Source organism: Dunckerocampus dactyliophorus, chromosome 17, assembly GCF_027744805.1.
Source record: "Dunckerocampus dactyliophorus isolate RoL2022-P2 chromosome 17, RoL_Ddac_1.1, whole genome shotgun sequence".
Taxonomy (NCBI): Eukaryota; Metazoa; Chordata; class Actinopteri; order Syngnathiformes; family Syngnathidae; genus Dunckerocampus; species Dunckerocampus dactyliophorus.
The window spans coordinates 9,369,266-9,383,873 of NC_072835.1; the positions used below are offsets into that span (position 1 = coordinate 9,369,266).

A 14,608-nucleotide genomic window follows, 5' to 3' on the forward strand; every position below is an offset into this window, starting at 1 on the left:
TACAACACCTGCACCACCTGAACCATGTTGTAGTCACTATGCTTTCTTTACACTGTTCTCTTTACTTGTGTATCTTGCTTGCTTGCTGCTGTAACAAGTAAATTTCCCCGCTGTGGGATAAATAAAGTACATACAATGGGTAGACGAAGTATCGCAAAATTTGGTGTTGGGTGTGTGGACCAAGATGGCTGAATAAACAAGCAATGCTATCAAAGTCACATGGTGTAACATCTTGTACAATAACCAAAGCAAAATTTGGTTAAAAAAATGCCATCGATAAACCGAATCATACGAAAACTGGGGCTTTCGAAAACGTAGGTTTAACCGCCTATAAGAGAATGTGAAGAATAGTACTTACTCGGGCGCTTTCCGCCTCCTGCAGTTCGAGGATCCTCTGAGCTCGTGCCAGGTGGTCCATCTTCTCGAAGGCTTTAATCTTTGAAGACATGAAAAGATTTTTGTGAATACCTTTTGAAACAGTCAGGACATCCATATACAGTATGTAGTGACATCCAAGTAACAGGCAGATGAATCTTTTCAAATGGAGCGAGTGAAATGAAAAGACCAACGCATGAAAGTCATGAGTGTTTCTTGTTGAACTCACGGCTGAACACGCATGTTCAATTACCTGCTCCCTTGTTTGCTGTCACATTAGAAGCCATGGAAATGATAAGAGAAGACAGTGGAATAAAGACGCAGCAAGATACCAAGCGAACAACACAGGAAAGAGTTTAGCTAATTGAACTAGTCAGTAACATTGGCAGAATATTTTAACATAAACATGCGAAGACTATGGTAATAAAAACAACCTTGCCCAGGAAGGATTTGTTGGCAGGGTCATCCTCCTCCTTCTCTGGACTCTGCTCTTCTGATGTTTGGCTGAGGCGGGCGATAGTGGGCTTTAGGGCCACCGGAGGGGGAGGTGGTGGCTTGCTAACGCCCGCTGCATCACTGCTGATGGTGCTGCTGGAGTGCGAGTCGTAGCTACGTGATGTGTCAGTCAGGGTCTGAGCGCGTACCTGTCACAGAGAAACACACATGAGCTTAACCTGAAACATCTACTCGAGCCCAACTTAAAATCAATTCCTTAATTGATCATTATGGAAATGAACATTCCAAGATTGGTTGGTACAGTAGAACACGGTTATGTCGACAATCCTTAGAGTGGCTGACTCACGTCGACATTCACTTTTGACTTACCCCAGAAACAAAAGAAGAATCAGAGATAATAAGTTTTTAATTGGTGTAAAAGCTGCACCAACCCCTCCATAATGCAAAATAACTTTTCAGTATTTTCTAATTCTTGCCTTATCTTCACAGTGTTTGCATTAAAAAGTCAACACAAACGAGGGTGACAAACACTTGTGAAGAGGCGCTCTCACCTTTGGAGGTTCAGGGACAAAAGCAGGGGGAGGACTGGGCTCTCTGTTCAGCGCCTCTCTGCTGCCTGACCTTCTCATACGCACCCGGGGTTCAGGATGGGGCTTCTACACAAAAACATGCACCACACACACAAATGCGCACGCACACAAACACACAATGCAGGAGGGTTGACAGGGTTGGGTTGTCCCTATGTGCACTACAGTAATATCCTTAAGGGTTTTCCCACCACACACCTCGTCAGGTAGGACGGGCTCTGATGAACGACTGATGGCTGACACAGGCTGAGGCTCGTCCAGTGGCTCATCCAGCTCGTTGTCTGTGTAAGCCCCGCCTTCATCAGCTGTGTCGTCGTAGTCGCTGGTCAGTCGGCTGTCCATGCTCAGGTAGTCTGCGCTCATTGTTGATAGGTATGACATGCGGTCATCATGGAGATCCAGATCCTCCTCTGAACCATCCAACTGTGAGAGGAAGCGACAAGAGGACATGAAAATGACCAAAAAGTCATGTTGAAGAACTCACTGGATGGTGTTGTATATTGATACAAAACAGGGTGTGCCTGTTGGGAATATATAGACAGACTCACCTTGCCCTCACACACCCACACAGCTCTGTCCTGCTGCTCTCGAATGGAATCTTTCACGCTGCCATACCAAGCGTCATTGGCTGAGTTGAGGTCAACAGTGTCTGAATGCCCATGAAAAGAAAAAAAACAGGCTAGTCTGTTAATATGCGTGCATTGGTAATATGCTTATGTTATATATCAATGTGTTAAATGACTTTAAAAACACTGACGGTTCCAGCCAAACAAGTAAATAATATGTAATGGTCCGTAACACTACTGTCTGCAGGTTGTCATCAGATTTTAAGGCAACTCTGGCAAAAATGTTGAATTTTCTTTCCATTTGAAGGCATTTTTCCATAGATAATGTACTGTATGAAATACAAAATTCAGTAGCGAGTAAAAAGTAGGGTAGTGGTTTGCGTCAGAGCCAGCAAAGCCTTCTCTGCTGGCCTAAACACTATCAGAAGCAATGGTTTTTTTTGCCATTTGCTGGTGGTCTTATAAAGTAACTGTACTGTATGTAATATTGTGGCTTGTGATCATAGTCCTTCCATTGCATCTAAAAGGGAAAATATGTTTAGCCAATGAGCAATAATATACTTTCAAGTCAAGCATTTGGACACAGCCCCTATAATTTCATATACTGCATTTTCTGGACTATAAGTCACACGTTTTTCATAGTTTGGCAGGTCCTGCGACAAACTTTTTTTGTTTATCTGCTGCGTTGCTGTGTGATGCTTTTAGTTGTGCACTATGACTGAGACTGTTGTGTTGAGTGATGACCTTCCGCGATTTCCAGTGGGTTTGATAAGCTGTATGAGAGCCCTGTTCTTAATCTGCCCAAAGAAGCACTATCGCTTCCTCACTGACTCTTGAGCGCCCATATGTTTGACCATACCTGCGCCCAATAATACAGTGCGCCTTATGGTCGCGAAAACACAGTACACAAATGGAATGACACTAGAATGATACTGGAAGCTTTTTGTTACGGAATATTTTCTAATACACTTCTGCCTCGGAGACTGTGTCTGTAAGTAATGTGCACCTGTGATGATATAATACCTGAGTAGCTTGAGAAATGTGGTATTTTAGACAGTAGTGTTGTTTAATTTGGACACTAATTACGCATGGCTTGAAGATTGTAGCTGCTGGGTCAGCCACTGACTAAATACACACGTACTGTATGATTTTCAGTCTATTTTATTTAATTTGTGAATAGAAAAGTGAAGTTCTTTTAATAAATATGGCTGTTTGATACATTTCTACAAATTGGGATGCATCCATTCTGACATTTATTATTCAGGTAAGTTTTTATTGTATCCATATACTTAACAAATGTGACGTATTTCAGCTTCTGTAGCTTTAGTTTGTGTCCTCCGTGTTGGTGTAAACATTGCTCCTCCTTCTGGCTTCATCCTCTTTTGTGAATTTAATGTTGTCAGGATTGGCGCCATGGCGCTCCTGAAAAAACACTCGTTCTGATGGTATTTCCATCATAAATACAGCTGTGTGACTTATAGTTCAGTGCAACTTATGTTTTTTTCTTCTTCATGACACATTTTTTTTTTTTTTTACTTATGCCATTTATACTGCGAAGCAACTTATTGTCCAGAAAATACAGCACTATTACAAGCACATAAACTAAAATAAATCTGCTATAGCTGCTGCATGAACAGCTGATTTGGAGATTGAAACCTACCAGTGAAAAGGTGTGAGCAGGTTTTCCTCAACTTGACCGCCTGCTCGTAAAGTTTGCGTGCACTGCGGTTGGATCCAGGCAGGAGGCGGTTTCTCATAGTCTTGACTCCCTGCTTGCTGTCAGGGTTGAGGAAAATGACTATGGGATACCACTGGGTGTAATTCAGGGTGTCAACAGCTTTAGGCGTCACATCCAACAGTGCATGACTTTCCTGAGAAACATAAAAAAAAACAAAAACAGGTCCAGTGTCACATGGTTGATTGTTAGGGTTGGGCACAGTTTGAATTTGAACGATACTGGTTCTGATTTATCATTTCGATTCCGGTTCCTAACGATTCTCGATTCCGATGCTTTTAAGAGGCAGGAATAGTCATAAAAGTTTGCATGGTTTAAATGAGGGCGCCAACCATAGTTCTTTTTGGATTAAATGTCTGAACTTCAGGCCACACGGTGAATGAATGGTTAGCATGTTGGCCACACAGTCAGGAGATCGGGAAGACCTCTGAAGAATACTGAGTTTTCTCCGGGTACTCACAACATGCATGTTAGGCTAATTGGTGACTCTAAATTGTCCATAGGTATGAATGTGAGCGTGAATGATCTATATGTGCCCCGTCCAGGGTGTACCCCCCGCGACCCTAATTAGGTTAAGTGGCATAGAAAATAGATGGATGGATGCATGGATGTCTGAACTTCTCCATGAATTTTTTTTATGATATGAACTTTTAAATCAACTTTACTCTGAATTTCTTACAGGGCTAATTTCAACAAGTATATAAAAATCAAACTATTCCATTCCATTCCATTCCATTTTCCTCTGCTTATCCGGGTCCGGGTCGCGGGGGCAGCAGTCTCAGTAGGGAAGCCCAGACTTCCCGGTCCCCGACCACCTCCTCCAGCTCCACCGGGAGGACACCAAGGCGTTCCCAGGCCAGCTGTGAGACATAATCCCTCCAGCGTGTCCTAGGTCTTCCCCGAGGCCTTCTCCCGGCTGGGCATGCCCGAAACACCTCACCCGGGAGGCGTCCGGGAGGCATCCGGACTAGATGCCCGAGCCACCTCAGCTGGCTCCTCTCGATGTGAAGGAGCAGCGGCTCTACTCTGAGATCCTCACGGATAACTGAGCTCCTCACCCTGTCTCTTAGGGTGAGTCCCGCTACCCTACGAAGAAAACTCATTTCAGCCGCTTGTATCCGCGATCTCGTTCTTTCGGTCATGACCCAAAGCTCATGGCCATAGGTGAGGGTGGGAACATAGATCGAACGGTAAATTGAGAGCTTTGCCTTCCGGCTCAGCTCCCCCTCCACCACGACGGTCCGGTACTGCGACTGCATTACTGCAGACGCTGCGCCGATCTGCCTATCAACCTCACGCTCCAACCTTCCCTCACTCCTGAACAAGACCCCGAGATACTTGAACTCCTCCACCTGGGGCAGGACCTCATTCCCAACCCGGAGGGAGCAATCCACCCTTTTCCGACTGAGAACCATGGCCTCGGATTTGGAGGTGCTGAGTCTCATCCCAGAAGCTTCACACTCTGATGCAAACCGTCCCAGTAAACGCTGCAGGTCACAGCCCGATGAGGCCATCAGGACCACATCGTCTGCAAATAGCAGAGATGAGATCCTAGTGCCCTCGAACTGGACTCCCTCGACACCTTGGCTGCGCCTAGAAATTCTGTCCATGAAAATTATAAACAAAATCGGTGACAAAGGGCAGCCTTGGCGGAGGCCAACGTTTACCGGAAACAGGCTTGACTTACTACTGGCAATGTGAACCAGGCTCCTGCTCCGGTTGTACAAGGACTGAATGGCACGTAGTAGCGCGCCACCAATCCCATACTCCCGGAGCACCCCCCACAGGACACCGCGAGGGACACGGTCGAATGCCTTTTCCAGGTTAACAAAGCACATGTAGACCGGTTGGGCAAACTCCCAAGTACCCTCCAGGACCCTTGCAAGGGTGTAGAGCGGGTCCAGTGTTCCGCGACCAGGACGAAAACCACATTGCACCTCCTGTAGCCGAGGTTCGATTAACGGTCGTACCCTTCTCTCCAGCACCCTGGAATAGACTTTCCCAGGGAGGCTGAGGAGTGTGATCCCCCTATAGTTGGAACACACCCTCCGGTCACCCTTCTTGAAAAGGGGGACCACCACCCCAGTCTCCCAATCCAGAGGTACTGTTCCCGACTTCCACGCAATGTTGAAGAGACGTGTCAGCCAAGACAGTCCCGCAACATCCAGAGCCCAAAATCGAACTATTCAACTTAAATATAAATGACACTTTCACAAAAGATGTTTACTTTTGAAAAGTAGTACACATTGTTTGCTGCTTCAAAGTTGGTGTAAGCTATTTTTATTACGTTATTTTTTTTAACACAAGTAAACAAGATGTAGTGCAGAGTGCTCTTATTTTGAAAGCCAGGAATGTGTTGTGTGGGTTGAGAAGGTGCCTTGACTGTTGCTAACAGATACGGATGGTGAATATGATACACATGCCGAGCCGAAGCTCCCACCCTTTATTTACACCGAACTTCCACATCAGCTTGCATCCTGACACCCAACCCTACCGATCAGCATCATCAAACTGCTTTTTCTAGAATACCCTACCTGTTCAATGATTTGTCGGATTGTGTTCAATCGCACCACTCCGGAAGATTTCTCGCTTCCTGCATCCTTTGGCTCAGTTTCTTTAAGGGAAAAACAAATATAGGTGTACTGTTTGGAAAATATTTTTTTCATCATAGAAACAATTACACGCAATTTAGACACTTACTCGCAACAGTAAACTCATTTGGCATGTCGGTGGCCAGTTTTTCATTCACAGCATCAGATATGGGCCCAAAAATCACCACAGGTCTCTTGAAACCAGCTGGAAAAATAAACAGCAAACTGTCATTGTCATTCAAGGAATCCACAGGAGAGCAAAAACATTGACAGAAGCCAATGTTAGAGCACCTTCACGCAAGACCACTCTCTCATAGGCTGGGAATCGCGTGGCAACTGGAGTTGCACTCAGATCCTCTCGACTCTTGCGAAGATCTTTTTTCTTTGCTGCTCTTTGTCCTCGCAACCTCCAGAAGTCTCCTCTGTCATTGCCCGCTGCAGCTCGTGCAGCATTTTGGACGTTGGCCATTTGCTCTGCTCTGTGATGCAAAACAAAAGTGCATATGACAGCTGTATTTATTTATTTATAATAACCAATGTTTCATCTTTCCACCTGGCATGTTAGCAAATTGTGCTTCAACCTCATTTGAGGCCAGCTGCTCCAAAATGTAAGACTGCAATTTCTGCCGGCATCCATATTTCTGCAAGGATTAAGCTTGTACTGACCTGCTCTTATTGGGAATGATGCCTTTCTCCAGCAGCTGGTTTTCTTTGTTTGTACGGACTGCCAACCAGTTGCCCAGCTTGCCATCATATAGCGTGTCTGTAACTTTGAAAATTTCTCCTCTGGCGAAAGGAAGACTCTGAGGTACTTCTTTTTCATACTCAAAGTGGGTCCTGATGAAGAAAGAGTCACCTCTGCCAGAGGCCAAAATGTCTTTGTAAACTGAAAAACAAAGCAATTTAAAAGTGTTGGTGAACTTACATGGCCGACCGCTCTTTTTAATGCACAGGCAAAAATAAATCTTAGCTTAGGCGCTGCCTGCTCACGGCGGCCTGGGCTCACCAGTGGGTGAAGAGCAAATCATGTCTATCTAGTTATTTTTCCCCTTTTTAAAAAAAATGTATGTAATAATTGACTTTATTTTGTTTAATTATACACATGCAGGTACTGTATGTACAGTATGTGTATATATGTGTGTATACACGTATTTCTATAGTTTCTTTTCTCTTTTTCTCTCCAATACAGCACATCTACATGAATACTATTCTTCATCACTATTGTGTTTTTTTCCCTTCACATTTGATGAATGATCTATGCTTTTGGTGTACCACAAGCTTTGCCCACCACTACCCTCAATTCCCACCACTACCCTATTTCAATGAATTAATAAAAAAAAAAGTCTGGCTGGTTTTATTGTTGTGCATTTATAATGTTTTATGTTAAAAATGTATTTGCAAATACAGTCATGGCCAAAAATATCGTCTTACCAAAGATGCTAATGCAATACAGCAATCTTCGTTTATCGCGGTTAATTGGTTCCATCACAGATGAATTTCCGTGAAGTAGGATTATTATTTATAAATGGAATATTTTCCTAGTTAGAGAATAGAAAACCTGTTTACAACCTTCTAATTACGGTTTTTAACATTAGAGCCCTCTAGACATGAAATAACACCCCTACAGTCACCTTTACACTCCTATTACTCAATATAGTAGACATAATAACAGAACATAAGACATATAAGACATAACATAGACTCACACGTTAGCCTTGATGATGACCACAAACACTGGCCAACTATCGAAAACACCAGTGTGCAAGTCCAGTCGCTCAAAGAGTGACAGCGGTGATGGCCAATCACACAAAGCAAAAAAAGAAAAACAAACAAAAAACTGCAGCGCCAATCGATGATCTTATGTGCGGTATAAAGGTAAACAGGCTTCAGCTTGCGTAGCTATTTTCCACTTGGTCCTAGTTTTAACACATCTTTAAACATAGCTTAACATTGTTTTTGGACGGTAAAAATGACAGGAGAATAAAACTGCCTGTTGAAAAAGTGCAATGGACATGTCCCTCGTGTCAACCCCCAAATAAGGTCGTGATCTGAGGTTTATACCTTCAGGTTTGCTCTGAGCAAGAATGGTCACATCTTCACCCTTGGGAATCTCCAGTAGGTAAAGGACTGCATCCTCACGAACCATACCCCTAAAGTCCATGTTGTTCACCTGAGATGACAAAAACAAAACTGTTATTAAAAACAACTGTGTGGAGAATATGCTTAAATACAACATATATCTCAGTTTCATTAACCTTCCTTTTGGTTTACTATTACAATTAATTGGTTGGAATTGGTTGTTTTCCATAACAATAATTACGATAATTTTAATTACCATTTTTTCCCCCTCATAAGATTAAAACCTTTTCTGTTATTATTAGAACTTTATTTTCTTCAAATGACTGCTCTTTCCCAATTTTTATGTTTTTTTTTTAAATTTTTTTTATTTAATTGTATTTTTAGAATATGCAAAGGTCCAATAAAAAAACAGTAGCGGGACGCACTTTACCCCTGAGTGTTAAGTCATTTATATATATATATATACACACACACACACACACATATATATATATATATATACACACACACACATACTGTATATGAAAGTTACCTTTACAATTTGATCTCCTGTGTGGAGACCTTCCTGTTCAGCTGCACTATCTTCCTGAACCCCAGCAATGAAGATGCCAACATCATTTCCTCCCGCAAGCCTCATCCCAACGCTGTCACCTTTCTGAAAACGCACCATCACCGTGTTCGGCCTAAAAGAAGCAAACAAGAACTCATCACAGTTTCTTGTAAAATAGAACGCTGGCAAAACAAAATATGATTGTTTGAAATGACAATTACGAGCATGATCAATTAAAGACAAAGAATATCTGATATACTGACCCGTACACTTCCTGGTCCTCTATGCTTGGCTTTAGTGGCACCCTTGGAGGAGCGTGAACCTTCGGTGCAACGGCTACCGCTTGCAGTGTGGAAAAAGAACAGAAACAAGTAAATATTTTGGCTTTATATTAAACATACTACATACTAGGTGTATGTAGTGGAGCATCAGAAAGAGAAACAGGTTTACTTGGTGGTGTTTGTGGCCGTGGCTCCTCCCTCTCAGCAGGCAATGGCGGTGCATCTTCCACAGTTCTGTCATGACCTCGAAAGGGGGTCGGCATGGCGCCCATTTTAGCCAGCCTGTTTGGTGGGTCTTCTCTGATAACATAAGAAATTGAAATTATGGATGTCTACAGGTTAAAGACACATTTACAGTATAATCGTCATAGCAATTGGGCTGATGGTCTCTGAGCTTAGTTAAACATCAACGTAATCCTGCATTATCCTGATTTCTACTGCATTACACACACTAATACAAATTCAGACATTGTCGCAATGATGGCCTAATTTCTTTTGACACAGAGGATCAATATCAAGCCTTGAACAGACATTTTGAACAAGTAGATGTTTAAAATATTTCCCAAAGATGAGTGGTTTCTTTACAGTTAATAAACCATTAAACAATGTGACGACTGCATACCTGGGCTTCTCTCTGAGCCTCTCATTGGAGGAATGAGAGGAAAGGTCTGAATGATGGCCCCGTCTGTCATCTTGTGGGGAGTAGGAGCGGTAGGACTCAATCTCAGAGATATCTGCAACAGCAAAACAGACAGTTAAAAAAAAATCTCTTCCAGGTAAGTTATTGTGTTGTCGTCACGCTCTGAAACTTATGGCAAAATTTTTCATTTCCCCATAAACACACCTGTGCATGTGTAAATAGGTGTAAATATGGTCCACAGGATCATTTAGCAAAACCAAATCAAAGTCAGTTCATACAAAGTCCAGTAACTTCACTAATTAAATGCATTATCAAAGCTTGATTGCATATAAATTTGATTATATACAAATGTAATTACACACGTAAAAGTATGACTGACAGAAAAATACAGTGGTTATTGATTTTTTTAAGAAAAGAACCACATGGCTGGTATGGTGTGAAACCTAACATGATGAAATTCTGTCATATCCAATAGCTGGATTATGGTGGTGGATTAGTTCACCCTGCCAAAGGCGGGTGAGAACCTTCTCTCTCTCACACACATACACACACACACACACACACACACACGCACACTCCCAAAAACAGACAAAGTGGGTCACAGGGCCTTTGGCTATTCCACCCTCCCTGCAGATGTTTGGTGAGCAAAACATCCATTCACACCACTTATCTAGATTGGACTGGACCAATCACAGTACAACATTTGGTCATGTGACATTAAAACTAGGTATAAAAGAGAATTCTCATGAAGGTAGAGAGAAAATGATTGCTTGATTTGTTGTCTCCCATTAGCTCATCATGTTTTTTTTGTTTTTTTTTGCTTGGTGAAAACTGTGAGGGGAAAGAACACTATAAACTGATGTGGAAGTAAAGTTTTTATTCAGTGATGGCAAAACAGATTTGATGGAGAAATACAAAACAACAATCGCAATATTTCCATACTTGACTGAGGCATAAGTTGATGTCGTGGTTTATACATGAGGAGGATAACCACACGTTTGTCTTTACACTGGATAGGACCTGCTGCTTTTCAGTTTCAAGTATCTCTCACCATCAAGCTCTGAGTCGCTGTCGACCATCGGGGGGACTCGGATCAGCACTTGCTGCCTGTCTCTCTGAACCACCAGCTGCAGCTTCCCACGCGACTTCTCAATGAGCTTCCCTGCGTCGCTCAGAGACAAATTTTCAGTCACTGTACCGTTGATCTGAGGAGGACATACATGGTTATTACACCATTAAGGAGCAATGTAGACATGTATTCATTTTTTTAAATTATGGTTTGTCAAAAGGGAAAATAAGAATTGCATTTTTTTTTTTTACTTTACATGTAGCGGAACCCGTTTAAGTCTATGCCCCTCTGATTGGCTGCCTCATGTTGACAGAAGCGGTTGTCAACGTAACTGATTGGCGACATAATCAAAAATAGCCATCGCTTGCGCATTTACAAAGAACTTCGGTAGACATCAGAAGAATGGGCAATAATTTCAATAATGAATTAATTCAATTAGATAAATAAGATTTTTTTATGTATTTTTTATTTTTTTACCTCCAATGTACATTCGTAAAACTTCTTCCCGTGGCTAACAAGCTAAAAAAAAAAAAAGACATTAAATGGATGCGTTTTGTTACGTAGTTAAAGTTTGTGGTTGCACAACGATCGAGTTAACAATACGGCAACATGTTGACATTAAATAAATCAATTTTTCATACAATTGTAGCATTCATTTGGATCTCAGATTTTATGTTGACAAAAAGCAGAAATGTCGACATCTATTTAAGTGGACACCTTTTAGGAACAAGTAGACCGTGGTGGACTCGGACTTGAGATGGTAGACAAATGGGGCCTTAAAAAAAAAAAAAAAAAAAAAAAAGACAACGTAGCAACAGTGTTGGGCAAATTACTTTTAAAAAAGCGATTAGTTATAGTTACTTTCTCCAAAAAGTAACTGCATTAGTAACATCATTAGTCATTCACCGGGAAAATAATTATTGCATTACTTTTTAAAAAAACCTTCAAATATTTATAAGAATTCAGATTTACTTTTGTAGTGGTGTGTGCTGTTGAGACGTTTCATGAGATTTGGGGCTAAGGGGTGAGCTTGTGTCTTGAAGTTCTCTATCAAAATGCGAGGAGGCAGTGTTTTCCCGAGAGTGAGCAACCACAACTCTCGCTGACTAGCTGTGTAGCTTCCTGTGTAAGTTGTAGTGAACAATGGCGAACCGAAGCGACATCCAGATTATTATTAGCGCATAATAATTAGAGTGGCTCAATATAACTTTTTTTACTTCTGCATTACTACATTACCAAAATTGCAGCCTTGAGTATCGGCTGATACCGCTAATGATCTGATATCAGCACGATCATACATACTTTTATGACTTCTTTTGTACAGTAGTGTGGAATGTTAGAAAAGGCTTGATCATGAGCTATTACTCAAAAATAGTCAGCAAACTGACCCATTTACTTCTTTATGCATGTGGGGTGTAGTTGTACCCACAATGTAGTAGCAGCTACAGTAGGCATAATGTGGAGAGCTTTGAGGTGCTCAATGAAACGTTTAAACCACCACGACATTATTCACCAATGGCAGGGGCTGGCTCTTTTCTGTTACGGCCAATGATTTTTTTAGGTTGGTTTGAGGTCAGTTGTATTAAACTCCTCGGTTCTGTGCCACCACGGGAAACTTGTGCATGACAAGTTTTGCGCTTTTTTGGACTTAAATACTGCCACACAGCCGACATCACTCCTCCTCCTTGCTATTGTTAACACGTTAGTGCATTCTCTATCCAGACGCTGCTGGAGTGGAGTCTGGGATGGACTCTTGGTATCGGACTGCCAATATTGGACATTTTAGATGCAGGTCGATATTATCTGGATATATTGGATTGGGACACCCAACGCAATAATGCAGCACATTTCACTTTCTGTAAAGGTAATGGCGTTGTAACGTTTCAAATAGTAATTAATTCGATTACAATAAACAATTTTATAACCCCCCGCAACATTGTTTATCAAGAACAGCATTTGTGGCAATTTTTTCTAGCTTCAAGAAATAGTGACGATATTCGGTACAATGACATTCAGGGGTGTCACGAGACAGTTCACAAGACGAGACAATGCATGAGGTTGGGCCCACGAGAATGAGACGAGACAAGATTTTAACATTCTTTAAAACTCTATGACAATATATTGCAATTTACTCTTTTTATTTCGACTACGTTACCTTGCATTGCTCCTCACAAGGCTACATTCTTCTGCATTTTGTGCATGCTACCGGCCCCGCCTACACCCACCGAGACAAAGATACTGTATGACTGACAAAAGGGCTCACTCCATTCATGCACTTGTTCTATGGAACAAATGCGCCAAGGTGCTGAAACCAGTGCACCGAGTGAACCCTCTTCCTGCCTGTTTGGAGGCGGGGGAAGAGGAAAACAGACACGCGTGCCCATGGCAATATATTAAGGCTGGCAAAATTATCCAGCTCCTTTTTATTTATTATGTGATGAATTATTTATTTATTATTGTCCCAGTGCCCACAAGACAGTTTTTTTCTGAATGAAAAATCTTGTCAAGTTTTAATTTCATGAGATCTTGTGACACCCCTAATGACATTTAAAACAAAGGAAAAGCAGTAAAAGAAAATTACTTTAATATTGACAAAATGCTTTGGTACCTTGAGAATGATGTCCCCTTCCTGTAGGTTTCCGTCTCTGCTGGCAAGTCCTGTGCTGGTCATCTCTTTGATAAAGAGCTGACTGCCCAGGCGAAGGCCGTACTCTGGAACACAAACAACAAACATCTCTGTGTTGAGTCTACAGAGGTTTGTTTACTGAGTATATCACCTTCGTTTGGCCGGTTCTTGAGCAGCAGCACATTCAGAGGTTTCTCCAGTGGTTCCAGTTCTCTGGTGTGGCGTGGCATCGGGATGGGCATAGCGGCAGGTGAAGGCGAGCGATCCAAGTGGTCCCTGCTACCACCTCGCTTCAACGGCTCATCATATTTTCTTGTGTCGCTCGTCACTCGATCCCGTCCTCGCTCGAAGCTGTGGTCACGTCCACGGTTGCGTCCCGGGCTATGACTGTCCCGTCTGTAGCTCAGGTCAGGGCTGTTGGTGCGGTCGAGCACGCGCTCGCTACGATAGCGTCGGTCTGGGCTGTAGTCACGGTTGAGGGCTCGCTCGCTGCGATATCGCCGATCGGGACTGTGATCTCGGTCTAACATACGTTCGCTTCGGTACCTTCTGTCTGGGCTGTAATCACGGTTGAGTGCATGCTCACTCCTGTGATGGCGATCAGGGCTACGTTCTCTGTCCAACGTACGACCTCTGCTACCATCTCTCCTGTACTGCTGGTCCGGGCTCAAGTCTCTCTCCGTACTCCTGCCTCGTTCGTGTCGGTCATAGTCTCTGTCGTAATCACGCTCACGTGTTTGGTAGCCAGAATCCATGTAGCCACCCCTTTCCCTCTCCAGGCTATGGTCCTGCCTGCCACTGTACACACTGCGGCGGTCCTGGTCGTAGTTGTAATCTTCAGTGTAGTCGTTGTTAAAGACCCTATCATCAGGTGATCCGGGACGATTCAGAAGATTCACAGGAACCTTCCTCGACCGCTTGACTGTCTGTTAGTAAATACAAGGTTTCAAAACAAATATATGAGTCAAAATTGACCATTTAGCTCGCTGAGTCACTAATCATTAAGAGGTATATCCAAATTCGTGTGTCCACTGTGATACATGTTTAACTTAC

The 14,608-nt window shown here is 42.6% G+C and overlaps 1 protein-coding gene across 8 annotated transcripts in view; it reads right to left on the reverse strand.

The window, feature by feature from the left end:
- The window catches only part of tjp2a (tight junction protein 2a (zona occludens 2)), a 48,463-nt gene that overhangs the window by 2,740 nt on the left and 31,115 nt on the right, over positions 1 to 14,608 (reverse strand). For 4 of the 8 annotated variants that reach the window (XM_054758123.1, XM_054758117.1, XM_054758122.1 and 1 more), the window contains 19 exons: positions 13,707 to 14,481; positions 13,538 to 13,641; positions 10,912 to 11,065; positions 9,843 to 9,954; positions 9,390 to 9,520; positions 9,203 to 9,281; positions 8,922 to 9,072; positions 8,372 to 8,480; positions 6,977 to 7,196; positions 6,602 to 6,789; positions 6,420 to 6,515; positions 6,254 to 6,333; positions 3,645 to 3,855; positions 1,967 to 2,067; positions 1,617 to 1,841; positions 1,383 to 1,487; positions 810 to 1,019; positions 629 to 643; positions 359 to 436 (listed from right to left, as the gene is read on the reverse strand). In XM_054758123.1, coding sequence (XP_054614098.1) covers positions 359 to 436; positions 629 to 643; positions 810 to 1,019; positions 1,383 to 1,487; positions 1,617 to 1,841; positions 1,967 to 2,067; positions 3,645 to 3,855; positions 6,254 to 6,333; positions 6,420 to 6,515; positions 6,602 to 6,789; positions 6,977 to 7,196; positions 8,372 to 8,480; positions 8,922 to 9,072; positions 9,203 to 9,281; positions 9,390 to 9,520; positions 9,843 to 9,954; positions 10,912 to 11,065; positions 13,538 to 13,641; positions 13,707 to 14,481 — 3,144 coding nt within the window. The remainder of the gene's footprint in view (positions 1 to 358; positions 437 to 628; positions 644 to 809; positions 1,020 to 1,382; positions 1,488 to 1,616; positions 1,842 to 1,966; positions 2,068 to 3,644; positions 3,856 to 6,253; positions 6,334 to 6,419; positions 6,516 to 6,601; positions 6,790 to 6,976; positions 7,197 to 8,371; positions 8,481 to 8,921; positions 9,073 to 9,202; positions 9,282 to 9,389; positions 9,521 to 9,842; positions 9,955 to 10,911; positions 11,066 to 13,537; positions 13,642 to 13,706; positions 14,482 to 14,608) is intronic. The other 4 variants (XM_054758118.1, XM_054758124.1, XM_054758119.1 and 1 more) reach the window with 3 other exon arrangements.